Source organism: Schizophyllum commune, assembly GCF_000143185.2.
Source record: "Schizophyllum commune H4-8 unplaced genomic scaffold SCHCOscaffold_12, whole genome shotgun sequence".
NCBI lineage: Eukaryota > Fungi > Basidiomycota > Agaricomycetes > Agaricales > Schizophyllaceae > Schizophyllum > Schizophyllum commune.
This window is the reverse complement of record NW_026089549.1, coordinates 777,228-798,418: the sequence shown is the minus strand read 5'-3', so window position 1 is coordinate 798,418 and position 21,191 is coordinate 777,228. Positions and strand designations below refer to the sequence as shown.

General features: G+C 57.0%; 13 protein-coding genes across 13 annotated transcripts; 4 read left to right on the top strand and 9 right to left on the bottom strand.

Moving 5' to 3' along the window:
* Nucleotides 1–2: 2 nt before the first annotated feature.
* Nucleotides 3–1,654, bottom strand: SCHCODRAFT_02640751 (uncharacterized protein). Its single transcript, XM_003027499.2, has 8 exons — nt 1,540–1,654; nt 1,378–1,485; nt 1,283–1,318; nt 1,163–1,236; nt 1,010–1,112; nt 754–959; nt 397–691; nt 3–344 (listed from the first exon to the last, which is right to left on the bottom strand). Exons 2-8 carry the CDS (start codon nt 1,460–1,462, stop codon nt 106–108), a joined length of 1,038 nt encoding a protein of 345 aa, XP_003027545.2. The 5' UTR covers nt 1,463–1,485; nt 1,540–1,654; the 3' UTR covers nt 3–105.
* A 1,349-nt stretch (nt 1,655–3,003) lies between these two features.
* Nucleotides 3,004–6,164, top strand: SCHCODRAFT_02705633 (uncharacterized protein; the record flags this gene model as incomplete). The annotated part of the gene is made up of 5 exons (XM_003027767.2): nt 3,004–3,532; nt 3,592–5,147; nt 5,208–5,400; nt 5,474–5,544; nt 5,595–6,164. 5 exons carry the CDS (start codon nt 3,004–3,006, stop codon nt 6,162–6,164), a joined length of 2,919 nt encoding a protein of 972 aa, XP_003027813.1.
* Nucleotides 6,033–7,025, bottom strand: SCHCODRAFT_02640747 (FKBP-like protein). The gene is made up of 5 exons (XM_003027498.2): nt 6,884–7,025; nt 6,737–6,829; nt 6,633–6,687; nt 6,535–6,576; nt 6,033–6,468 (listed from the first exon to the last, which is right to left on the bottom strand). The coding sequence occupies exons 1-5, from the start codon at nt 6,986–6,988 to the stop codon at nt 6,350–6,352; spliced, it is 414 nt and encodes a 137-aa protein (XP_003027544.1). The 5' UTR covers nt 6,989–7,025; the 3' UTR covers nt 6,033–6,349.
* A 1,215-nt stretch (nt 7,026–8,240) lies between these two features.
* Nucleotides 8,241–8,456, bottom strand: SCHCODRAFT_060955 (uncharacterized protein; the record flags this gene model as incomplete). Its single annotated transcript, XM_003027497.1, has 1 exon — nt 8,241–8,456. A coding segment is annotated over one exon (216 nt), but the record flags the coding sequence as incomplete, so codon positions are not given.
* A 152-nt stretch (nt 8,457–8,608) lies between these two features.
* On the top strand, nt 8,609–10,390 carry SCHCODRAFT_02515827 (P-loop containing nucleoside triphosphate hydrolase protein; the record flags this gene model as incomplete). The annotated part of the gene is made up of 6 exons (XM_050343336.1): nt 8,609–8,716; nt 8,764–9,074; nt 9,128–9,937; nt 9,990–10,112; nt 10,175–10,302; nt 10,359–10,390. Coding segments are annotated over 6 exons (1,512 nt in total), but the record flags the coding sequence as incomplete, so codon positions are not given.
* A 248-nt stretch (nt 10,391–10,638) lies between these two features.
* On the bottom strand, nt 10,639–11,015 carry SCHCODRAFT_02640738 (DUF1903-domain-containing protein). Its single transcript, XM_003027495.3, has 3 exons — nt 10,997–11,015; nt 10,916–10,940; nt 10,639–10,858 (listed from the first exon to the last, which is right to left on the bottom strand). Exons 1-3 carry the CDS (start codon nt 11,003–11,005, stop codon nt 10,677–10,679), a joined length of 216 nt encoding a protein of 71 aa, XP_003027541.2. The 5' UTR covers nt 11,006–11,015; the 3' UTR covers nt 10,639–10,676.
* Nucleotides 11,016–11,926: 911 nt separating this feature from the next.
* On the top strand, nt 11,927–13,668 carry SCHCODRAFT_02640734 (uncharacterized protein). Its single transcript, XM_003027766.2, has 6 exons — nt 11,927–12,124; nt 12,179–12,364; nt 12,418–12,633; nt 12,687–12,809; nt 12,861–13,046; nt 13,124–13,668. Exons 1-6 carry the CDS (start codon nt 11,951–11,953, stop codon nt 13,580–13,582), a joined length of 1,344 nt encoding a protein of 447 aa, XP_003027812.2. The 5' UTR covers nt 11,927–11,950; the 3' UTR covers nt 13,583–13,668.
* On the bottom strand, nt 13,536–14,729 carry SCHCODRAFT_01340015 (uncharacterized protein; the record flags this gene model as incomplete). The annotated part of the gene is made up of 6 exons (XM_003027494.3): nt 13,536–14,219; nt 14,287–14,339; nt 14,393–14,479; nt 14,532–14,561; nt 14,610–14,637; nt 14,685–14,729. 6 exons carry the CDS (start codon nt 14,727–14,729, stop codon nt 13,737–13,739), a joined length of 726 nt encoding a protein of 241 aa, XP_003027540.1. The 3' UTR covers nt 13,536–13,736.
* Nucleotides 14,730–14,830: 101 nt separating this feature from the next.
* On the top strand, nt 14,831–16,921 carry SCHCODRAFT_02640728 (uncharacterized protein). The gene is made up of 5 exons (XM_003027765.2): nt 14,831–15,145; nt 15,204–15,516; nt 15,566–15,978; nt 16,030–16,406; nt 16,460–16,921. The coding sequence occupies exons 1-5, from the start codon at nt 14,890–14,892 to the stop codon at nt 16,592–16,594; spliced, it is 1,494 nt and encodes a 497-aa protein (XP_003027811.1). The 5' UTR covers nt 14,831–14,889; the 3' UTR covers nt 16,595–16,921.
* SCHCODRAFT_01245412 (uncharacterized protein) lies at nt 16,685–17,403 on the bottom strand. Its single transcript, XM_050341311.1, has one exon. The coding sequence runs from the start codon at nt 17,149–17,151 to the stop codon at nt 16,774–16,776; it is 378 nt and encodes a 125-aa protein (XP_050197940.1). The 5' UTR covers nt 17,152–17,403; the 3' UTR covers nt 16,685–16,773.
* Nucleotides 16,971–17,954, bottom strand: SCHCODRAFT_02640726 (uncharacterized protein). The gene is made up of 3 exons (XM_050346167.1): nt 17,603–17,954; nt 17,439–17,552; nt 16,971–17,386 (listed from the first exon to the last, which is right to left on the bottom strand). The coding sequence occupies exons 1-3, from the start codon at nt 17,647–17,649 to the stop codon at nt 17,164–17,166; spliced, it is 384 nt and encodes a 127-aa protein (XP_050197939.1). The 5' UTR covers nt 17,650–17,954; the 3' UTR covers nt 16,971–17,163.
* An 861-nt stretch (nt 17,955–18,815) lies between these two features.
* Nucleotides 18,816–19,297, bottom strand: SCHCODRAFT_02672261 (uncharacterized protein; the record flags this gene model as incomplete). Its single annotated transcript, XM_050346640.1, has 3 exons — nt 18,816–19,005; nt 19,058–19,219; nt 19,269–19,297. 3 exons carry the CDS (start codon nt 19,295–19,297, stop codon nt 18,816–18,818), a joined length of 381 nt encoding a protein of 126 aa, XP_050197938.1.
* A 1,216-nt stretch (nt 19,298–20,513) lies between these two features.
* SCHCODRAFT_02516760 (uncharacterized protein) lies at nt 20,514–21,017 on the bottom strand (the record flags this gene model as incomplete). Its single annotated transcript, XM_003027493.1, has 3 exons — nt 20,514–20,715; nt 20,772–20,933; nt 20,983–21,017. 3 exons carry the CDS (start codon nt 21,015–21,017, stop codon nt 20,514–20,516), a joined length of 399 nt encoding a protein of 132 aa, XP_003027539.1.
* Nucleotides 21,018–21,191: the final 174 nt, after the last annotated feature.

Here is a 21,191-nt window from a genome sequence, read left to right as displayed (position 1 = left end):
GTCCCACGCTTCGGCCACGATGTCTTCTGTATTTTTACACGATTTGAGGAATATGCGGGAAGCAGCAAGCACGTGAGATAGGTATATGGACATAACAAAATCGGTCTACTCTTCCGCCGTAGGCGGCGGCGGCGAGTGCTCCCTCAACAAGCGCACCGACGTCTTGCGCATCTTCTCCGTCTCCATATTCGATGGTACCAGATATCCTTCCAAGCACGACACGAGCGCACGGACGTGCAGATTCTCCGGCACCGGGATCGTCTGCACGACGCTCTGCGTCTCAATGTTGTGCACCACGATCGTGTTGTTCGGCAGCACGGCCACGATGTAGGGGAAGTCCATGCCTGGCGGTCGGGCATCAGCGAAGCGCCTAACCAAGTGAGGGCAGGCGCTCACATATAGACAATGGGTAATCCTCATATTCCAAAGTCCCTCTGACCGGGTCGCCATTGGTATTGATGAACACGCCCATCGCACTCGCGCCCATCCACGACACCACCAGATACTCGTCCTCCCCATGGATCTCGAGCACGAGCGGCCGGATGGGCTTGTCGTCCATCACCTGGTCGACGGGCATGATTTGGAAGGCGACGGATTGCTCAAGGTTGACGATGCTAAAGAACTCTTTGTCGGCGACGCAGAGGGACTGACCGATGCGCCGGGCGACGAGGCCGCCTTGGAAGGGGATTTCCTGAGATGATGGTCAGTTGATTGAGCGGATAGGAAGGGAAAATGAAGAAGAAGGAGACGAACCTGTTGGTAGAAGAGCCTATCACTCAGAGTGAAGAGTGCGAGGCCGCTTCGTTTGACGATGGTTAGAGCTACGGGTATGACCTGGTTGTCGTCCGGCGCTGGTCGTCGCAAATGGTCATTATCAACGGCGAAGGCAACAGCGTTGCGAATTGGCTTGATGGAAGTCATCTCGAGCGATGGCAGAGTGTATATGCTGAGTTGGCGGTCTGAGCGCTTCCCTGAGCGAATACTCCGCGCCGCCAAAGAGGGGCAATACCTGCAAAGACCAAGGCACGGAAGATGCTGGGGACTAGGACGATGTCCTCAACCGGTTTGTCTGCGGCGACGTTCTGTCTTGAGACAAGGTCGTAACTCATAGGCTTCCGGATGTGAGTGAGTGAAGATGAACGCGAAGTCATTGCAGGCGAACCTCGTCCGGATTGTTAGCTTGCAATGCATATCGCATCAGTTGACCGTTAGAGCATCCTATGTATACCTCCGTCCCTACATGTTATGAGCGCAACTTTCCCGTATGATGACTCTGTATTACCCAGAGCTTGCGCGCATGTTATTGTCACGCCTGAGCCTGTCGACGTTTGGTCAACGTCCTTATTGTTGATCAGTATGTACCGATGGTCGACACACCAAGATCTCGGGTAGCCGCAGAGACAAGGTCCTGCATGAGATACGGCGGGACATCATTAGAAGGGGCTTCCGGTGCGTATGCCATGCTGAATGGAGGTCAAGGCCAACCTTTGATGGCGCAAGGATTATTCGGTACGTTCCGCCGAGAGAAGGGGAACTCACGTGCCGTTTCGTATATTGGCACTCAGTCGCGACCTTTAGAGCGCGAGCACAGATGATCTAGGGTAACGCAGCGCGCTCGCGGCGATGTCGTTCGACCGCACGGATGGTGATGCACACGTTGAAGTTCAAAGTTGGCGTGTCCGCCGATCGCCGGGCCGCCATGCCGACGATGCCGGTTTGTTTGTGTTGTGTCAACAAACGATAAACCTGGTTGCTCCCAACCCTCAACAAGGCTGCCGACGCCACTCTTGCCTTTTGTGCCCGCTGCGCCTCACCTTTCTCAGCCAAAACTGCTCCGTCTCGAGGCCAATACGCGACACATTGAGCAGATAAAGTCCTTATATGGCGTCACGACTTCCTCGCGAAGAACCCCCTTTGGGCCCCCGCTCATCGTATTACGATTATCGTGGCGCACCTTCACCGTCTTATGTTAGTATCTGAAACAAAAGTAGCGGATGCATGCGCCTATTCGATTGACACTGACTTGTCCATCTTTTCAGACGCGCTCTTCTTTTCCTCGGCATACGCCGCCCCTCGGTCCGCCGGGCCCGCCGCCCTACGGACCACCTCCCCGAGGCGCAGAGTATGATGCATATGAAGGTCAATGGCCTGCTCACCACGAAAGCGCTGCCTGGCCTGACTACCGGCCAGTAGACGTTGAGCGGGATTTTCCGACTTCGCGTGCGGCGCCTGCAGCTCGGCGCTACTATGATCCCTGGGATGAGTACTATCGTGGACGCCCTCGGTACTACCCGCCTCCTCCTCCGCCTGCCGACCCTTGGTATCCTCCTGAGGAGGGGTATGCTCCCGAATACGCGGCCTCTTGGGATCCGAGAGATGTGACTGCTCCGCGTGATGCCTGGGGTCCTTACCCCCCTTCGCGACCTTTGGCTGAACCAGCAGTTGCAGCTGATGAATTTGTCCCGTATATGCCTGCGCCGAGGAGGCCTCCTCCTATAAACGAGCCTATCCGCATGGGCGAACCCTCTCGAGACAGATCCGCCAGCTTCGAACCTTCGGAAAGCTGGAAAAACGCCCATTCTCGGTAGAACTGAATCCTTTCTTATGTTTTTCCATCTCATGAAAGCCCCCAGATCGAACTCGCTACAAAGTCCCACTGCTGCTAATCGTCGCTTCTCTCAAGACGGGCGCCCTCGCGGCCGAGATTCTATCAGTTCTGCATCCTCTTGGGGTCGTGACCGTGCTGCATCCGGGTCTACTCCACGCGCCAACGGACCCGCCAATCGACCTAGCTTGCCCATCCGTCCCGGCTCAATCTCTAAGCAGGGTGATCCTTCCTCCCCTTCGCGTCGTCCCTCTCAATCGTCTCAGCGGAACGGCGCGCTTCCCTTGCCGGCAGCGTCTTTGCCGCCGCGACCGGCAGTGAAACCTGACGCTCCTCCACCGCTGCCTGCGAAACCTGCTATCAAGGAAGAGCTCACTCCGACTCAGCGTCAGCAAAACATGCCGCGCCAGGAAAATAAGCAGCCGCCAACCAGACCACCAAGCAGACCAAAGTCGCCCGGCGAAATATTTGAGGGACAGAACAGCAACGCTCCGCCGATCCCTTCGCCCTCGCGAACGCCCAAACCTAGTGGTGCGGTGGACGATGACCCGGACAGTATCCAGTCCTCGCGCGCGTCTTCGCGGACGCCCGCGCGTGCGGTGCCGGTCAAGGACCCTACTCCCGCGGTGCCGCCCAAGGATTCCACCCCTCCGCCGCCCACTCGCCCTCCCTCTCGGTCAAGTATCGCATCCTCACGGGCGTCTGTCAAACCTTCTACACCTCTGCCGAAGCCTTCTACACCTCCGCCTCCGACAGCTGATGCGTTTCCTGGCTTGGAGCTCGACACGCCTTCGCCTCTTGAGGGCGCTTTGCTGACTCCGTTTATCTTTGACCCTTCTGCGGTTGGTATCATCATCACGGACGCTGATTCGACTATTACGAACGGTGGCTCAACACCTGCAGAACCTGGGCCGTCATCGAGGCAAGGTATGGTTTTTCTCGCCCTCCGACTGACGAGCGTCGCTCATTATTGCTGTAATCTGTAGATCGTCCCGACCAAGTACCAACGCCGAGGGATCCAGCTGCAAGCTCTCGTGCACATACACCTGCGCCTCCGATCATAGAGCCAGAGTCGCTGGCTATCGATACCGTCCGTGTGCAGTCCGACGAGGCAGGCAGCAAGGGTTCGCCAGGAACACTCCTGTCCACTCTTCCCCCGATTCCTTCGTTCGATGATGAGGAGGACGATCTCGAGCCCGAGGCCTTTGATGACGGCCTTCGCGCGTTTGTGGTGTCTCGTCTCCTGAACGACGACCAGACACGGGCGGACCGCGTCGAGTCCGTGCTGGCTGCCAATCTGGCCATCCCGCGCCCCCAAGTGGCCTATCGCGTACCAACATCCCCGAAGACCTTGGTAAAGGAAATATCCGACCCGATCTCCCAGCGGCCAGACGACGATGGTATCGGGAGCACTCTGGAGAACCTCATGGAGAACCTGCACACGATGCTGACGGTAAAGCAGCAGCGGCTGCGCGAGGAGTACCTCGCGCTGAACGAGCGGTGGAAGCGGCATTGTGCGAAGCTTGACGCGCAAGCGCGCGAGATGGCCGAGCCGGAGATCACGCACGGGCGGTCGACGAGGCGGAACGCCGCGCTCGGCGACACGATCCGCTCCGACCTCGAGATGGAGCAGATCATCGCGAGCCTGAGCGTCGACGAGGCAACGAACCCGGACATCGTCTCCCAGCGGAACCAGGCGACGATCCCGGACATGATCTCCGTCACGCAGGGGCACGTGCCCTACTCGTACAACGACAACAACCTGCGCGTGTACGATCCAGAAGAGTACTACGCGCCCGAGACGGGCATCCACGACTGGTCGCCCGCGGAGCGCGACATCATGCTGCGCCAGTACGCGCAGACGCCGAAGCAGTTTGGCTACATCGCGGACAAGCTGGAGAACAAGACGGCGGAGCAGTGTGTGGACTTTTACTACCTGCACAAGAAGCAGCTGCTCGACTTTCGGAAGGCGGTCACCACGTACGGGCCCAAGAAGCGCGGGGGGAGGAGGTTGGGGAAGCGGAAGGGGAACGCGCTGCTGGCGGATATCGCGCAGCACGACGCGGAGGTGCGGGAGGAGGTCAAGGGCCCGATAGCGACGCGGCGGACGAGGAGGGCGCAAGTGATTGCGACGGAGGCGAGGCGGACGTCGGCGAGGAGGGCGGCGTCGCATGCGGAGACGGGGGCGTCGGCGACGGCGACGCCGGAGCCGGAAAGTACGGGTCGGGCGACTAGACGGCGGAAAGTCCCTGCGCCAAAGGGTCCTGCGAGCGCGGTTAGATCTGCGCAGCCTAGTCGACAGGCATCGCCTGAAGCAAGTAAAGCGGCGACGCCGGTGCCATCGAACCAGGCAACTCCTCAGCCTGAAGCGGGGCCTGACAAGGCTGGGTCTACTGAGCCAGATGCAGCGCCTCCGCCATCCGTCTCTGTCGTCGCGCAGTCTCTGTTGCTGCCCATGATTCCTGCACCGAAGCCAACGCCGCCGCCGCCGCCGTCGTCATCTAACAAGACCATCGAGGAGGTTGATGATGGGAGTGCATCGGTGCGTCGCTATGATCTTGTTTAATTTTCAGGGAAGTATCTAACATTTCCATCCACGTAGAATCGCCCACCAAAACGCTTGAAGCGGCCCGGAAAAAAGTACAAGAAGTCAGCGGAGATCATCGACGACGATATGGAGGAGGCCGCGGGATCGAAGCCTCTTTCGTTGCCTTCAATTTCGTCTCCTACAGCGCCTTCAGCTGCAGCAACTGCACCCACTGCGAATCCGGCTGGGTGGACGGATGCGGATACCGGTGAGTAGCACGGTTCACCAAGGCTTCATTCGTACAAAGCATAGATTGTGAGACTGACCGAAGCTGCCTGTAGCAACCCTCCTCGTGTTACTGCAAGAGCACGGGATGAACTTTGACCGCATCGCTGCTGCCATGCCGGGGAAGGTACATTGTCCTCATCTTATCAAGTGCATCCTCGCTCATCGTCTTCGTAGACCGTCGCCGACGTGAGCACCGTCTGCCAGAACAACATGGTGCTCAGCAGCATCGCGCAAAGCATGGGGTCGAAACCGAGTGACGCGAACACCAATGCAAAGACCGACTCTGACGCATCCAAAACCACCACCGCTACGACCAAAACCCCAGCACCGACAACGGTTATGCCACCGCCACCATATGGGATGTACGGGGGCATGCCCATGCAACCCAACACCATGCAAATGCACCCCGGTACCATCCCCATGCCCCACATTCCGCCGTACATGCAGTCCCCGATGTACCCTCCTCCGCCAATGCACTACGCGCGGTATCCGGAGTACTACCCGAGGGATTACTGGCCGCCGCCGTTCCCTGGTTATCCGGGGTATCCGCCGCCCATGGCATCTCACTCGCAGACGCCCGCGCAGGCGCAGACGCCGGCACCGGGAGCATCGACGCCGGCGGGTTCGTCACAGGCGGCTGGATCCTCGCAGGCAGCTGGGTCTGCGACGCCAACCAAACCCTCTCAGCCAAACGGCGCCTTTGACAAACAGTCTGCATCCTCGGAAACGCCGCCAGCCAAGTGATGTTCCTCGTTCTTTTTCTTCTATCGGATTATACATACCCTGCGAGCACTCGTCACTATTGGGATTGCATGTTTATCGGGATATCCGTAGTATGTTACATTGTTCATACATATTCTCGCAATGGCCTCGCAGTTCTCGATGTGTTCGACGGACGGCAGACATTCACGGAGGCGAAGCAGCTTGGTCTACCGACGCCCTTCAACCATGATGATATGATACCCGAAGTTCGTCTTCACAAGACCTGAGGTGATGGGCTTGTCGACCGTTGACGGGGTGAGTGCGAATGCTGCCTCTTGGAAGGGACCTGGTATGGGCGCATCAGTACAGCTGAAGCGGTAGCTTTTCGAGACGTCTGAATCCTAGGACTTACCGACCATGGAACCTCGTACCATCCAGCCAAGGCTGCCGCCAGCTGCAAGCGTATGTGGTCCGGTCAGAGTTCTTCATGCCCTGAAAAGGTGGGCTTACCTTTCGCCTTGTCTTCAGAATACTCCTGCGCGACCTTATTGAAGGCCACGCCCTCCTTCGGCCGCAAAGTGAGAGTTGTTCCTTCCACGACGAAGTAGATTTACCTGGATTTTCTGCAAGGCTTCTGTGGCCTTCGAGTGCTTCTCACACAAGATGTGTCGCACGTTGACTGCAGTTGTAGCCTTCAAGCCCTTCCCCTACCACCGATGTCAGACCGATGCCAACTGGCTACACACAAAAAAAGGACAGACCTTGCCAGACGCCTCTTCAGAGTCGTCGGTTTTCTGACCCTTGCCCTTCTTGTTGTCTGCGGGCTTCTTATCCGTCGACTTCTTTTCCGTAGTCTTTTTGGCCATCGTGACAGGACCTGATGTGATGGTTGGGAAGAACAATGGGCACGCCGAGTATGGAAGTGAGGGGGCTCGGCGTTAGCCGCGTGCTCGGGGATCAGCGAGTCACGGTCACGGGAAAAGACGCGCTCGCGCCTTTGTTTGTGCGCTCATCCTGCCCTCTTCCAACCCAGATTTCGTACTCTGCTCTTCGAACTGCTCATCTGTCTGCTCGTTGAGATGCCAGTTCGGCGGTCTCGCGCTGTCTTCTGTGTTGCTCAGAATGCCGCACTTGCTCTGTTGTGGGTCGCCCCTGCCTTCGCCCCCTCCCACAGGCATCAGGAATCCCAGACATTGTCATCGCTGGTATCATTGCTCTTTTTTTCTTTATGCACATAGCTGACTTTGGTCGTTTATCCACTCGCCACAACGCCCGAGCTCTCGTAGTGCACTCGTCCCCTGCACCCCGTTGAGCTGGTAATCCCTCTGTCCGAGAGCCCTGGCACAATTCTCTCCAGGAGTTCAGAAACAATCTGCAAAGATCTATGAGGGACATCTTTGAGCCTCACAGCCGCCCTTTAAGAGATACTCAGCACAGGACAGTCGAACTCACACCAATGCCTCAGTCTAGCCTCCTTGTCAGGTGCTGGCTCCCGATTGCCTTGCATACGCTGGGGCTCTCCAAGATATCTCTGAATGCTTGTTGACTCTGGAATGTAACGATTCTGTCGTCTGTAGCCGCAAAAGTCGAACCATAACGTGTCACGGTGACGCACGGGGTGATCTCGAGTACCCGAGCGGAGGCCACACGTGGCCAATCACCGCCCTTCGATTCCGCGTCCCAAATTTTGGTACAACCGTTTGCACATCAGTTTGCAGTCTCGTGCGCGTGGATTTTGAGCACGTGTGCCTTGCTTGTGATGTCCGTCACGGTTGGCAACTGGTTGCTCACTGCGTATACTGGTGCAAGTACTTCAAGAGAGCAGATTCCCTGATCCATCGAGCAAAGGTATGGTAAGAAACATCGTGGACTATATCATCGAGCGTCGCAGAGCCCGACGGCGGCTCTAGACGTGCTGAGCGCGTGTCACGGTCGGCTTAGTCAGCGTAAATCCGTAGGCACGGGACTGCAAACTGATGTGCAAACGGTTGTACCTTGATCATCATCGCGCTCGACGGCGGCGCCCACCACACACCATGGCCGACAAAATTACGCGTATCGCCATCGTCGACGCCAATCGCTGCAAGCCCAAGCGATGTGCCCAGGAGTGCAAGAAGGTCAGCACCCCCGCTGCATCGCGTGCCCGCCGTCGCTGACGGCGCCTGCAGTCATGTCCTGTCGTGAAGATGGGTGAGGATCTTGTTCCCCTCCCGCGCTGATTCCCCAAGGCTCATGTGCAACAGGCAAGCTATGTATTGAGGTCAAACCTTCGGACAAAATCGCGTTCATCTCCGAGTTCTTGTGCATCGGATGTGGTATTTGCGTGAAGAAGTACGTGGTCAGTGTGCAGGGCGGAGAGCACCGATCTGACCATCTGTAGGTGCCCCTTTGAGGCTATTGCTATCATTAACCTGCCAACGAACTTGGAGTCCCAAGTAACACATCGCTACACCGCCAACTCGTTCAAGCTCCATCGGTTACCGACCCCAAGACCAGGACAAGTTCTCGGTCTCGTCGGCACGAACGGTATCGGGAAGAGCACCGCCCTCAAGATTCTTGCAGGAAAGCTCAAGCCCAACCTCGGGAGATACGATGTGCGTGGCACGGCCATCCATGAAGCATCCGTGCTGACCGATCGCAGGACCCCCCGGACTGGACGGAGATCTTGAAGTATTTCCGTGGCTCAGAACTTCAGAACTACTTCACCAAGGTCCTCGAAGACAACCTGAAAGCCCTCATCAAGCCGCAATACGTCGATCATATACCCCGCGCGATCAAGGGCAAGATGTCCGTCAGCCAGATGCTCGACTCGAAGCTCGAGCGGGACAACAAGGAGCACATGTGCAAGGAGCTTGAGCTTTTCCACGTCCTGGAGCGCGAGGTGTCGCAGCTCTCCGGTGGAGAGCTCCAGCGATTCGCGATCGCCATGTCCTGCATCCAGAAGGCCGACGTGTGCGTGTTCATCGCACCTTCGCGCCCCAATTACCATCTCACCTCACATGCAGCTACATGTTTGACGAGCCGTCAAGTTACTTGGATATCAAGCAACGTCTTAAGGCCGCCGAAGTCATTCGCGGCCTCTTGTCGCCCGACTGCTACGTCGTCGCCGTCGAGCACGATCTCTCCGTCCTCGACTACCTCTCCGATTTCATCTGCTGCCTCTACGGCAAGCCCTCCATGTACGGCGTCGTCACCATGCCCTACTCCGTCCGCGAGGGCATCAACATCTTCCTCGACGGCTACATCCCTACCGAGAACCTACGCTTCCGCGAGGACACGCTCTCCTTCAAGATGGTCGAGACCGCGGAGGAGATGATCATCGAGAAGAACGCGCAGTACGAGTACCCGGCGATGACGAAGACGCTCGGCGGCTTCAAGCTCACCGTCGAGGCGGGCAGCTTCACGGACTCGGAGATCATCGTCATGCTTGGGGAGAACGGGACGGGGAAGACGACGTTCGTGCGCATGCTGGCGGGCGTGGAGTCGCCGGACGACGAGGAGTCGAAGCAGCAGTTCGCAGTTTCGTTGAAGCCGCAGACGATCTCGCCGAAGTTCCCGGGCTCGGTCCGGATGCTGCTGTTGAAGCGCATCAAGCAGGCGTTCATGCACCCGCAGTTCCAGACGGATGTGTTGAAGCCGATGAGCCTGGAGAACATAATGGACCAGGACGTGAAGACGTTGTCTGGTGGTGAGCTGCAGAGAGTGGCCATCGTTATGGCGTTGGGCATGCCGAACGTCTCGCTATACTTGCTCGATGAGCCGTCATCCTTCCTGGACTCCGAGCAGCGTATCATTGCTAGCAAGGTCATCAAGCGGTACGTGTTCGTAACGTCTTCTGTCCCACCCTTCGCTGACAATGCCCTTCAGATTCATCCTCCACGCGAAAAAGACGGCCTTCATCATCGAGCACGACTTTATCATGGCCACCTACCTTGCCGACCGTGTCATCGTGTTCGAGGGTCAACCCGCCGTCGCTGCCACTGCCACTCCGTACGCATCTCTCGTCTTGCCATCGGAGTAACGCTTTGCTGACATGACCTTCTCCTTCCCAGCCCACAAGCCCTCCTCACCGGCATGAACCGCTTCCTTGCCTCCCTCGAAGTCACCTTCCGCCGCGATCCCACGAACTTCCGTCCACGAGTGAACAAGATGAACAGTGTGAAGGATAGGGAGCAGAAGTGTACGTCTTTGCTTTATCTATCAACGGATCCCCGGTTGCTCACCTTCCATCTTCAGCGGCCGGCAACTACTTCTTCCTCGAGGAGTAAGCGGCTCTTGCCCATCGAGTAAGCGACCCCATCGTCGCTTCACGTATCTAGAGCACGTCGAGCGCGACGTAGTAGTGCGTCCCAGGCGACGCATCGCATCTAGAACCACACATATCACTGTTGTTGTATTATCCAGCTGTTGTATTCACCTGCGCGGCGGCTAGGCTGCTGCTATGTATCGATATTAGGTGGACGAGCGTGTAGCGTTGAGCCTGACGCAGTGATGTCCTAGACGCGCAAATATACGGCGCCGTAATAGCATTTCCACAAGTCCACGAGCGGCGCACTACTTTTCATGATCCTTGAGCCACCGCTTGACCACGCTCGGTATTGGACAGGCGGTGGATTCGCCCTTTTCGCCAGTCTCCTCGTAGAACTTCTGACAGCACTTGTATAGCTGCTTGAGGTTGTCGTTGCATTTGTCTGGCTGGTAGGTGTATTTGTTTAAGCAGGTTTGAAGCTTGCAAGCTACCAGGTGAAAGTGGTCAATTGACTGAGCGGCGTCAAGACGGGGCATTGACGAACCTTCTGCTTGACATGCATTCGTTTCCTACAGTTGCGTGTTGTCAATGTCCGTCCTTTTTGTAAGGGGACTCTGAGCTTCACCTGCGGCATGATTTTCGTCTCCGCCAGGCTCGAGGTCGAGGGAAAGAACAGGAACTTCCAAAACGGAGAGATGACGTCGAGGTTTGTCCCGGGTGACAAGAAATTGCCGTGACAGTGCCGTGACAGCCATGCACGGCCGTGCATGGCCTACAATATACGACCATTGCCATGACCGTGTCATGTCAATCGTGCGTTGTACGTGACACTGGCCATGACCATGGACTCAGGAAGGTCTCTATGTCAGTAACGACAGGGATATGCATTTTATCTTGCGCTGAGCATCTACCCGTCTGATCACGCACGCGACGTCCCTTGGCGGCATCGGTGCGTCAATGGAACGAGTGCTGGTCCATAGAAGATAGTCATGAAAGTCAAGACAGCGTCTTTGATGAAGTAAGTGCGTATGTGCTACCCGTATGTCCACGAATGGCCTCAGGAAGGACTTGTCAACCGCGCCTCCTGCCATGAAGACCATGCCGCAGCACATGGTTCGCCATGGACGGGCCATGACTGCCGTGCAGATGACCATGCACGACCATGATGTGGCTGTGTTGGATTCCGTGACATCCTTCTTTCCTTGATTGTGACCCGTTTAGGTGGCGGCAAGAATAGCGTCTAATCGTCTCTTGAGGGCTACATATTGGCAGTCCAGGATGGCGAGGACCCGTTTAGATGCAAACTACGCCGGATTGCCCATTTTTGGGCACCAACGAGGAGGGAACGAAGCAACAATGACGAGTCACGAAATTTGAGTTTTCCCATTTTTGGTCCATATGGAAGAGATGGTGCTTATGAGCTTGTGGTACCGATGGGCGAGCGTCAAAATGAGAAGAACATGGTTAGGAAGACTTTGAAGTATCGGAACCGTGACATGGTCCTTGCACGGCTCTGCATGGCTGTCACGGCACGGTCACGGCAATTTCCCGATGCCCGTTTGTCCCCGGAGATTGCCACATGGCCCCGGATCAGCCTCCCCCACAGGCCGCCGCCGACGTTCGAGACTGCATCGACGCCTTCCTTCCCGCCACGACGCCCGCCGTTCCTACTATCACTCCCCAACACTACCGCGCCATGGCGCACAAGATAAACGAGGAAGGGATACTGCTCCTGGAGCAGCCCTTTGCGAGGGTGAGTCTCGAGGCACGAGGAAGGACTGAAAGCTTACGCTATGTGCTTGCCCAGGTCCCCTACGAGAACTACCGCAAGATATTCCGCACGTCGCAGAAGCAAATCGAGCGCGAGATGGGGCCTGTGCAGACGGGCGTGGCGAAGTTGGCGAAAGATGCGGAGGCCGGGTCCTTGGACTCGGCGCAGGCGATGGAAAGCATCGACGCGATGATCGCGCGGGTGGAGGGGTTGAAGCGGAAGGTGCGTTGTATACCTACATATTCTGTCGTGCCACCACTCACGCGATAGCTCAGCTCGCCGACCTGCACTCCACCACGGGCAAGCCCACGCAGGACGTCCTCCGGGACCGGTTACAGCACCTCAATGCTCTGTCCTCCTTCCAAGACACCACGGACCCCGACTTTGACAGATGGGCGGATACGAGGCTGGATAGGTGGCTGGTGGACTGGGCGCTAAGGACGGGGAGGGTCAATACGGCGCGCGATATTGCGAAGCGGAAGGATATTGAGGTGCGGCGGCGGTCGGCTGACTTCGTGTCATTCAAGTGCTGACGGAGGCACAGTCTTTGGTGGATATTGACTTGTTCACGGAAATCCGGCGAATAGAGGGCGCGCTGCAGGCGCATAGCTGCACGGAGGCCTTGGCGTGGTGCAGCGAGAACAAAGTGGCGTTGAGGAAGATCAAGGTTAGTCCGATGGTGCTATCCTTCAAGCATGTTTGTTGACGGGAAACGCAGAGTCAACTCGAGTTCGAGCTACGGCTGCAAGAGTTCATTGAGCTCTGCCGACAACGGAACACCGCGCAGGCTATCGCGTACTCCAGGAAGCACCTCATCGCCTGGCAGGACACGCACATGCCGCAGATCCAGCACGCCCTCGCTCTGCTTGCCTACGCGCCCGGCACCCAGTGCGGGCCGTACAAGGTAATTCTAGCGTCTTTCGGCTGCATTGAAGTCCTTCGAATCCTCCATCCATTTTTAACACTCATCCCACTTCACAGCGCCTCTACGACCCCTCTCGTTGGGACACCCTCGTCCGCTCCTTCCGTAACGCTGTTTACGCCCTCAACACCCTCTCGCCCGAGCCCCTCCTCCACCTCGCCCTCTACACCGGCCTCGCATCCCTCAAACTGCGCGCCTGCTACGTCAAGCACAGCAAGAACCCCGACTGCCCCGTCTGTGATGGCGGGAACAGTAACGACGTCCCATTAGCGGAGACGCGCGGCCTGTCCAAGCTCGCTGAGGAGGTCCCCTTCAGCCACCACACGAACTCGACGATCGTGTGCCGGATCACGGGGAAGATCATGGACGAGGACAACCCGCCGATGGCGTTCCCGAGCGGGCAGGTGTACTCGCGGAGCGCGCTGGAGGAGATGGCGGTGGATGGGGGGAGGGTAAGGAGTCCGGAAACGGGGGAGGAGGTGGAGTTCGGGCAGTTGAGGAAGGTGTATATATCGTAAAGGGCAGGGCATTGTATTTGTATGAATTTTTGCGCACTTCAATGGTCCGGATTTGGCAGACGCAGGAAACGCTGTTCAAGGCGGCGCATCATATGGGATTGAGAGGTGGTCATGCTACGCTATTGGGATACTGCCATAGCGAGCGCGTGCGATGTCACTCCCCGCGTCGTACTCTGCGAGCGGGGGCGGGATTCCAGGGTTCAGGTTGATCGCTGCCTGGTTTCGGTGCGTGTTCATCGAACGGTGAAGGTGTTGACGTCGCAGCGGCAGCAGGTCCGCCAGGCTGAGTCGTCGATGTCGACGGTTGAGCGGGTTCGGAAGTGGGGTGCGCAGTCTGTGCGGTAGGCTGGGCTGCCTGGGTAGCTGCTTCATCGACCAGCGTGGTCGCCCGCTCGACCTGCGGGGCGGTTGCCTGCTCGAGGGCTTGTGCGGTTTCTTGCGCGGATTGCGCGTTCTCAGCTATTCGGGCGCCGATGGGGTGTGCGGGGAGGGGGTCGCCGGCGGTGGCAGGCGAGGGGCTGAAGGACTGGGGTTCGGAGAGCAGCTCGCGTTGGGCGCGTTCTTCGGCCTCCCGGGCTTCGATCATGGCGACTTTCATTTGCAGGCGGCGTTGGCGCTCGGCGTCGGCGAGGAGTTCCTGGGAGGGGGTGAGCCAAAGGTAAAGTAGCAAATGCAAGTAGAAGATGAGAGGGAAGTAGACGCACCTCCATGGTGGGTGCGTTCTGACGCGTGTGGCTAAGCCAAGCAGACCATTGTACTATATGTTCCGGTCAGTATTCATAGTTAGAGCGGATAGGGGGATAGATGGACCTGGTAGCAGCTTCTGACGAGCAATGTATGCGTACTCGTCCTCCTTGGACTTGTATCGGACAGAGCGACTTGTGCGAGTCGTCCGGCCTGGTTATGCTTGTAAGTCACAGCTCACTCCTCATGCACACATTTAACGCACCTGCGATAGGGATTTCGTAGTACCTATTTCCTAAGCCAGGGTCAGTTCACTGAAGCGACTGCTGCTTAGTGTACAGACCGTCAAGGTCTTTACCGACCATCCTGGCCTACAAAAGTCAAGTAGAGCTCGTGAGCACATATTCACCATACGCACCGGTTTAACCATGGCTTCCCATACTCTCCTGATGAAGAAGGACATGGTGGTCAGACAAAGAACAATGGAACAATGGGAATCCCAATAAGGCTACTGTTGTCGCATATTTATGTCATACGCGTCGCGCGCGACGCGTCAGCGCGCCTGCCAACTGCCAACGCCGTCCCAGACACCCATCACATAGACCTCCATCTTCCTCGCCACCATGGCCGACGTCGAAATGAAGCCCGCGGATGCCAAAGACAAGAAGGACGAGAAGACGGAGAAGAAGGAGGAGGCGAAGCCGGTGCCGCCCCCGACGCCTCAGCAAGAAATCAAGGCAAACTTGGCGCTCATCGACCGTGCGGTGTCGACGATGGAGCCTAGATTCACCCATCGGGTGCTCAGGACGTTGACAGCATTGAGGAAACGGATAGATGATTCGGTGCTCCGGGATGCGATCCAGGACGCGTACCCCGCAGGTGCGCCATGAAGTCAGGCATACTCGTTGATCATCGAACTCATGAGGACACTATTCAGAATCCGCCGTTAAGAGCTCGCTGCTTGCATGGCTCCCCTCATCCTCGCAATCATCGATGGAGGTTGACCCAACGCCCTCCAAGGCGCCCTCGTCAGACCCCGTCCCCGAAGTCGAGGTCTACTTCCGGTTGCTGATCACGCATCACGTACTTGCCAACCCTTCGACCTACAAGAAAGCCTTGGAACTGGTGCACGAGACTGTTCAGATCATGCAGCAGCTCAACAGGCGGAGCATGGACCCCATCGCTGCCAAGGTCTGGTTCGCGGTGGAGCGCGCGTACGAGCTCGGTGGCGAGCTTGCAGATGCACGACCGTGAGTGATACCCTCGCTCATTTTTTGGAAGCATCTGACATCTGTGCAGTCTATTCCTCGCCGCACAGCGCACGGCTGCCCTCCGTCATGACGAAGACACCGAAGCCTCCCTCATCAACCGCCTCATCCGGAGCTACCTGCACTACAGCCTCTACGACCAAGCCGACAAGCTCGTCGCAAAGACTGTATTCCCCGAGTCTGCCAGCAACGCCCAGTTCGCTCGCTACAACTACTATGTCGGCCGCATGCGCGCTGTGCAACTGAACTACAGCGCTGCTCACGCCGGCCTGCAACAAGCAATCCGCCGCGCGCCACCAGCGAAGACCGCGCCGGGCTTTTACCAGGCCGTGCACAAGCTCTACGTGATTGTTGAGCTGCTCATGGGCGACATTCCGGACCGTGGCCTTTTCCGGCACCCAGTGCTCGAGAAGTCGCTCGCTGCGTACTTTGACATCGTCAAAGGTAAGGAACCTCCTAACTTGCGGATGTCCAGCTCTGACGCGTTGTTATTAGCCGTCCGCACGGGCTCCCTCTCCACCTTCCAGAACTCCCTCGCCACCCACGCCGCCCAATTCGAGGCCGACCGCACCCAGACGCTCGTCGTCCGGCTGCGCCAGAACGTGATCAAGACCGGCATCCGCCGCCTCTCCCTCGCCTACTCGCGCATCTCGCTCCGCGACATCTGCGTCAAGCTGCACCTCGACTCGGAGGAGGACGCGGAGTACATCGTGGGCAAGGCGATCCGCGACGGCGTGATCGACGCGAAGATCGTGCACGACAAGGGCTGGATGGAGTGCGTCGGGCAGAAGACGGGGTACGGGCCGGAGGTCGGCGAGGCGTTCCAGAGGCGAATTGCGTACTGTTTGGAGCTGCATAATCAGAGTGTGAAGGTGAGTTGGGGGGTGGTGGAGGTGTGGGAGGTGGTCGCTGATGTTTGTTGCAGGCGATGCGGTACCCGCTCAATGCGCATAGGAAGGAGTTGCAAGCGGCCGAGGGCGCGCGCGAGCGCGAGAAGGAATTGGCCAAGGAGATTCAGGAGGGAGACCTGGATGAAGATGACATGGAGGGTGACTTCTAATTTTGTGTGTATACGGTTGGCAGCAACACGCGATAAAGTCTACATTTCTGTCCGAACTTCTCCTCCAAGGTGCTATGGACCCATCGCCACCTTCTGTTCATGGACGGGCTGTCGCAGCGCTGCAATCAGCACGGAACTGGCGGTCTTGATGATTACCTCGACACCATATACCTACTGCACTACCCCACAGAGTTCAAGTGCCCCATCTTCGAGGACTGTATGTGCCCTGCGAGTACACCTCTAGCAGCGTCTTGAGGCTTGTTGGTAACGGAGGGAAAGAAGGACATTTGATTTACCCCCGAATGGGAATTTACTGTTGTCCGCGTGATCTTGGTGGTTCGGCAGCTTCCGGTCGCGCGCTCGCTGCACACTTTCATCAGCGCCCAATAAAATCTATTGTTTGCACCATGCTGAACATGCGTATGGGGAATTTGTTCTATGAATCTCGCCGAAGAGGTGAATAGAAGATAATGTAGTATGAGTGCACGAAGCGATAGAGAATGCGGGCCATTCCAGAGGCTGCCTACAGGAGCTGGCCATACAGAAGACAAACGCATCGAGTATACATTTCAGTGACACCATTTGCTCCTCTTCTCCCCCACAGCACTGGGACACTCGGCTCTACGATGGCCAGCACTTCTGCACGCGCTGCACATGTGCAATTGCGAGCATCGGCTGTTTTGACATCTTCCCTTCTCAAAATCGGGGCAAATTGGTCGGCCTCCCTTCGTGCCCTTACCCGTCGCGGCTCTCGCATCGGCACGCCCACGAAAAGTGATGGGGCGAATCGACCTGCATTTAGGGTGAACGATCATCGAACAGAGAGAAATACAAGACCACGTACGCATCGTCGCGCTCGGTTTCAGGGTTGGATGCGAAAGAAGAGGCTTCTGTCCTTGACTTTTCCGCGTCTATGCTTGAGGCCTTGGTCGAGAGGCACAGAAAGTGACTGATAGTTCTATGCCATGGGTCAAATCCCATCAGGTTTCAATCAACTAGGCGACGTACCCTCGGGAACGCGTGTAGATGTTGCGGATGCTGGTGATGAGCTGCATGTTGAACGCTGAGTGGTGATTCTGTTTGAGAGTCCAAGGGACTTAGCTGGCGGTCTGATATATATGGCGTGTTGAGCAGTCAGCGCCAAGGCGCTGCAGTCGGGGCTGAAGGTCGGACGGCGACATGTGTGCACCGACATACGCGATGAGTGTGAGCTGTACTAGGGTCGCTATCACAGGTGGATCGCGATCGCTGCACTGAATGGCGGCGTGCCGCAAGGCGTCAGGTGCGACTCTCAGGATCGATATCTTTGATCCTCTTCATCGCCCAGGCTATGATGGAAGGCTTCGGGGCGTCAAATGACAGCGCGGTGAGGTCGAGCACCGACACGAGAAGCAAGCAGCGACTTCGGTCGTGGCTCAGCGACGATCCGCGCGGCTGATATCAAAGCGCACAAGTGTGAACAGAGATCACCTTTCGTCCAACGGGATGGCTATGCGAAGAATAAGGTGCAAAATAGTGTATGACTCGTTCCTCTGGGAGGCGCGAGATGGTCAAGAGAGCTCGATTCAATACCACTCACCGGGTTGTACAACTCCCTTATAACCGGAGGAGGGGACGTTTGGCGAGAGACCCAGGGTACTGTCTTCACTCGCGTCGTCGGATGCAGCGCTTTTGCGACGGCGTTCCCAGCCTTGCATGCGCGCCACGGCGCCTTGAGCAGGAAGGCTGCCGCGCCTCGATGGCGGGAAGGAGTATTCAGTAAGCAGTGTAGCGATGCTATTCAGTTCATTAAGAAGAAGCACGATAGCAAGACTGAGTTCGCGCTAGAGTAGTCGGCCAGAGAAGACGGCGAGGCGGCGGAGGTCAGCTGGTTGGTTTGGACATGAGAAATCCCGAGCAGCTTCACATGATGGAGAGAAAAATACGACAGCGTCGTCCTCTCGAGGTTCAGGCTGAAGGAAAAGACCGGGTAGCGCTGCAGTCTGAAGGTTGAACTAGATGATGGCGGTAGGAGGGAAGCATGTCGCATGGATCAAACCAATTATCGGCCGGTCAGAGCTCGGCATCCTCCGAGGATTCCCCGCGGGTCCGTTGACACACAGATTAGGCCTTTCCACACACTACAAGTACAAAATGTGTATGTATATCTTCGAACAAGGAAGACGTCGTATCAGAGTTTGCACGATAGGCAAGATGGGCGCCGTCGCCATTCACCAGTACATCATCGCCGCCTGCCGCAGATCACACTCGAGTGTCGTTCCCTACACAATTCGCACCGATGCTCCAATAGACAACTTGGGCTACGGCACCCCGCCTGCGAGTTGAAGGCGGGGCAAACGCTTCTTCCGCCTTGTCCTGCGCCTTGGCCGCCGAGCATTCTGGGGGGATTTCTGCCGCGAAAGCGAGGCGTACTACGTTGCAAACAGATTAACGTGTTGAGAGGAGAGGATGTCGGGCACATACCCGTCAGCACAATCAGCTTCGGTGTCAGAGCTTCCCCCGTCCGATTGAGAGCTCTCCGTCGCGCTACGTTGTGCGACGGTTGATTGGACCCGCGAAGTCTCGCCTGTGGCCGGCACGTCTGGGGTACACCCGAAGGCGCCGTGAACGTGTCTGATTGCAGTCCTTAAAGCGTGATTAGTATTCTCGTTGAAGGGGGAAGGGAGATATCTACTCTACAAAGGATGAAAGGGTAGTAAACATGGGTTTGGGATCGTGACAGTTGTTAGGGTCCTCTAGGCAGGAGCGGCCAGGAGCGCGTTACATACGAAGAAACGGGTCCACGGCCTTCGTAGATCACAGCCTACCTACAGCACCTTAGTAAGCCATTCTCAATGTGCAGCCCGTCGTGTACACGTCTAGAAAAATCGAGCGGCAGCGCTTTCAATCGAGATGTTGGTCCCCGCCCGTTGTCAGGGCGGCCCGAGGGAGAGTGCCCGAATCTGATGCTACACAGCGCGAAAGATTTTATGATGGTGGCAATGGCCTTCTGCAAACTGCAAGTACGGCCTATTAGCGCTCGCATCGCCATTGCACCGTGCACTATGCTTCGCCGGCCGCGGACCGAAGGCGAAGGTGTACCATCCGAAGGCTGATATTAGAACTAGCGCATCGTCCTGTGTATCATCAGCCGTGGCATGAACAGAAAGGTCGTTGCGCCCCCCGGAGAATGCCAAAGACCGAACGCGCGCTCGCGGCCTGCACCCGCTCCGAGTCTCTCCTCGCGATGGCGCGCAGAGCAGATCGCGGAACACGGCGAAAGGCAGGCTTGAGCCGCATGGGTAATCATTAGGATCTCTGATAAGGTACGGGGGGCGGCTACGAAAAGCGAAGGCGAGTGAGCGGAGCGGGCAGGAACGAAAGCTGATCTGCGGGTGGCCGTAAAACGTATAGTTCCACGGAAAGATCCGAAGTGCTGTCACAGTTGGGTCACAGACTCACGAGCTTTGCACCCTACGCAGTGTACAGTTGGTGTACAGCCCAGATAAAGATTAAGCGATGTAACAGCGCTCTGTGAGAGACGACAAGATGCCATTTATCCAGAAGAAGCGCGAAAGACTGATTTCGCGCCAAGCAGTCGGTTGAAGAAGGTCGGAAGGCGAAGAGGGTCATCTGGTGTGGTTGGCGCATGTAATTGCGACCTGGATTGTATTCTTTCTCGATATATCGAGGCACTAGCAAGGTTTACCACGACGACGAGCGAGGCGACCAACGAATTGGATTTCTGGCGATATCTAGGGCGATTAATCAAATCCATCGCACAGCGCAAGCCTACATGTAAAGGCGACAAGCGAATGCAAATATGGTAAAGTAACTGTCCTTTACGGAATATGCGGGATGTTGTGGAGGAAGCAGTTAGCGCCCACTGAGGTGTACACAAAGGGCTGCGGTGTAGGTCCCTCGGAAATGACGGCGCGTTCTACTTCTTCGCATCGCAGTTGACCGCCGAGTGGTTTCTGAAGCATACGCTGCAGACGTGGTCCATCATGCAGTTCTGTACATTGCAGCCCTTCTTCGAGTTGAATTTATCGCATGTGGGTTTACCCTTCTTTTTGTCGGTCTTCTTTGTGCTTGGACCAGCCGTGGCTCTCGTGTCTGCACGACCACGCAAGCGGGGAGATCTTCGCGCCCAATCAGTCAGTTGGAGCTCCGAGGAAGAGACACCAAAGATGCGTACCCATCAGAGCCGTCAGACTCGGCGTCCGAGTCAACGTCGCTTCCATCAGACTTCATGCTCTCCGTCCTGCTGCGCTGCTGGATGGTCTCCGGAGCAGACACTTCGTCGGTCGTCTGGATGTTGGGAATAGGCTTGAGAATCCCGATGTGCACCATCACGGAGCTGCATGCACGTCAGGTCAGGTTCAGGAAGGAAACCGCAAGATACTCACCATACGAACGCATAAATGGTGGTGGCGAATGCCATGACTTTGGTTGGGTGGGTTCAAGTTGGGCTGTCGTCGAGCGCTCGCGGCTGGAGTTTATCTACCCTTTGAGCTCACAGCATACGCCCACAGCCTGTGATACACTCAACAGCAACCCTAGTAACCTATTTTCCAGGCGCCCTGTCGTTTACAGCCATTTAGATGATTCGCCGCAC

Bases quoted from the DNA above. Each gene is read 5' to 3' on its own strand.
- SCHCODRAFT_01245412 (XM_050341311.1), bottom strand. From the start codon at position 17,151: ATGCGTTTGTCTTCTGTATGGCCAGCTCCTGTAGGCAGCCTCTGGAAT.
- SCHCODRAFT_02640734 (XM_003027766.2), top strand. From the start codon at position 11,951: ATGGCCCCGGATCAGCCTCCCCCACAGGCCGCCGCCGACGTTCGAGAC. The intron at 12,365-12,417 runs GTGCGTTGTATA...GCGATAGCTCAG, and splicing joins TGGAGGGGTTGAAGCGGAAG to CTCGCCGACCTGCACTCCAC. The intron at 12,810-12,860 runs GTTAGTCCGATG...CGGGAAACGCAG, and splicing joins TGGCGTTGAGGAAGATCAAG to AGTCAACTCGAGTTCGAGCT.
- SCHCODRAFT_02640728 (XM_003027765.2), top strand. From the start codon at position 14,890: ATGGCCGACGTCGAAATGAAGCCCGCGGATGCCAAAGACAAGAAGGAC. The intron at 15,517-15,565 runs GTGAGTGATACC...ACATCTGTGCAG, and splicing joins GAGCTTGCAGATGCACGACC to TCTATTCCTCGCCGCACAGC. The intron at 15,979-16,029 runs GTAAGGAACCTC...CGTTGTTATTAG, and splicing joins GTACTTTGACATCGTCAAAG to CCGTCCGCACGGGCTCCCTC.
- SCHCODRAFT_02640751 (XM_003027499.2), bottom strand. From the start codon at position 1,462: ATGGCATACGCACCGGAAGCCCCTTCTAATGATGTCCCGCCGTATCTC. The intron at 692-753 runs GTTCGTCTCCTT...CCATCATCTCAG, and splicing joins ATAGGCTCTTCTACCAACAG to GAAATCCCCTTCCAAGGCGG. The intron at 345-396 runs GTGAGCGCCTGC...CCCGACCGCCAG, and splicing joins GGATTACCCATTGTCTATAT to GCATGGACTTCCCCTACATC.
- SCHCODRAFT_02640726 (XM_050346167.1), bottom strand. From the start codon at position 17,649: ATGCAGCTCATCACCAGCATCCGCAACATCTACACGCGTTCCCGAGG. The intron at 17,553-17,602 runs GTACGTCGCCTA...CCCATGGCATAG, and splicing joins ATCTACACGCGTTCCCGAGG to AACTATCAGTCACTTTCTGT. The intron at 17,387-17,438 runs GTACGTGGTCTT...CCCTAAATGCAG, and splicing joins GAAACCGAGCGCGACGATGC to GTCGATTCGCCCCATCACTT.
- SCHCODRAFT_02640747 (XM_003027498.2), bottom strand. From the start codon at position 6,988: ATGGCCAAAAAGACTACGGAAAAGAAGTCGACGGATAAGAAGCCCGCA. The intron at 6,688-6,736 runs GTAAATCTACTT...TTGCGGCCGAAG, and splicing joins AAGCCTTGCAGAAAATCCAG to GAGGGCGTGGCCTTCAATAA. The intron at 6,577-6,632 runs GTAAGCCCACCT...ATACGCTTGCAG, and splicing joins TTCTGAAGACAAGGCGAAAG to CTGGCGGCAGCCTTGGCTGG.
- SCHCODRAFT_02640738 (XM_003027495.3), bottom strand. The intron at 10,859-10,915 runs GTTCGTCAATGC...TTCACCTGGTAG, and splicing joins GAATGCATGTCAAGCAGAAG to CTTGCAAGCTTCAAACCTGC.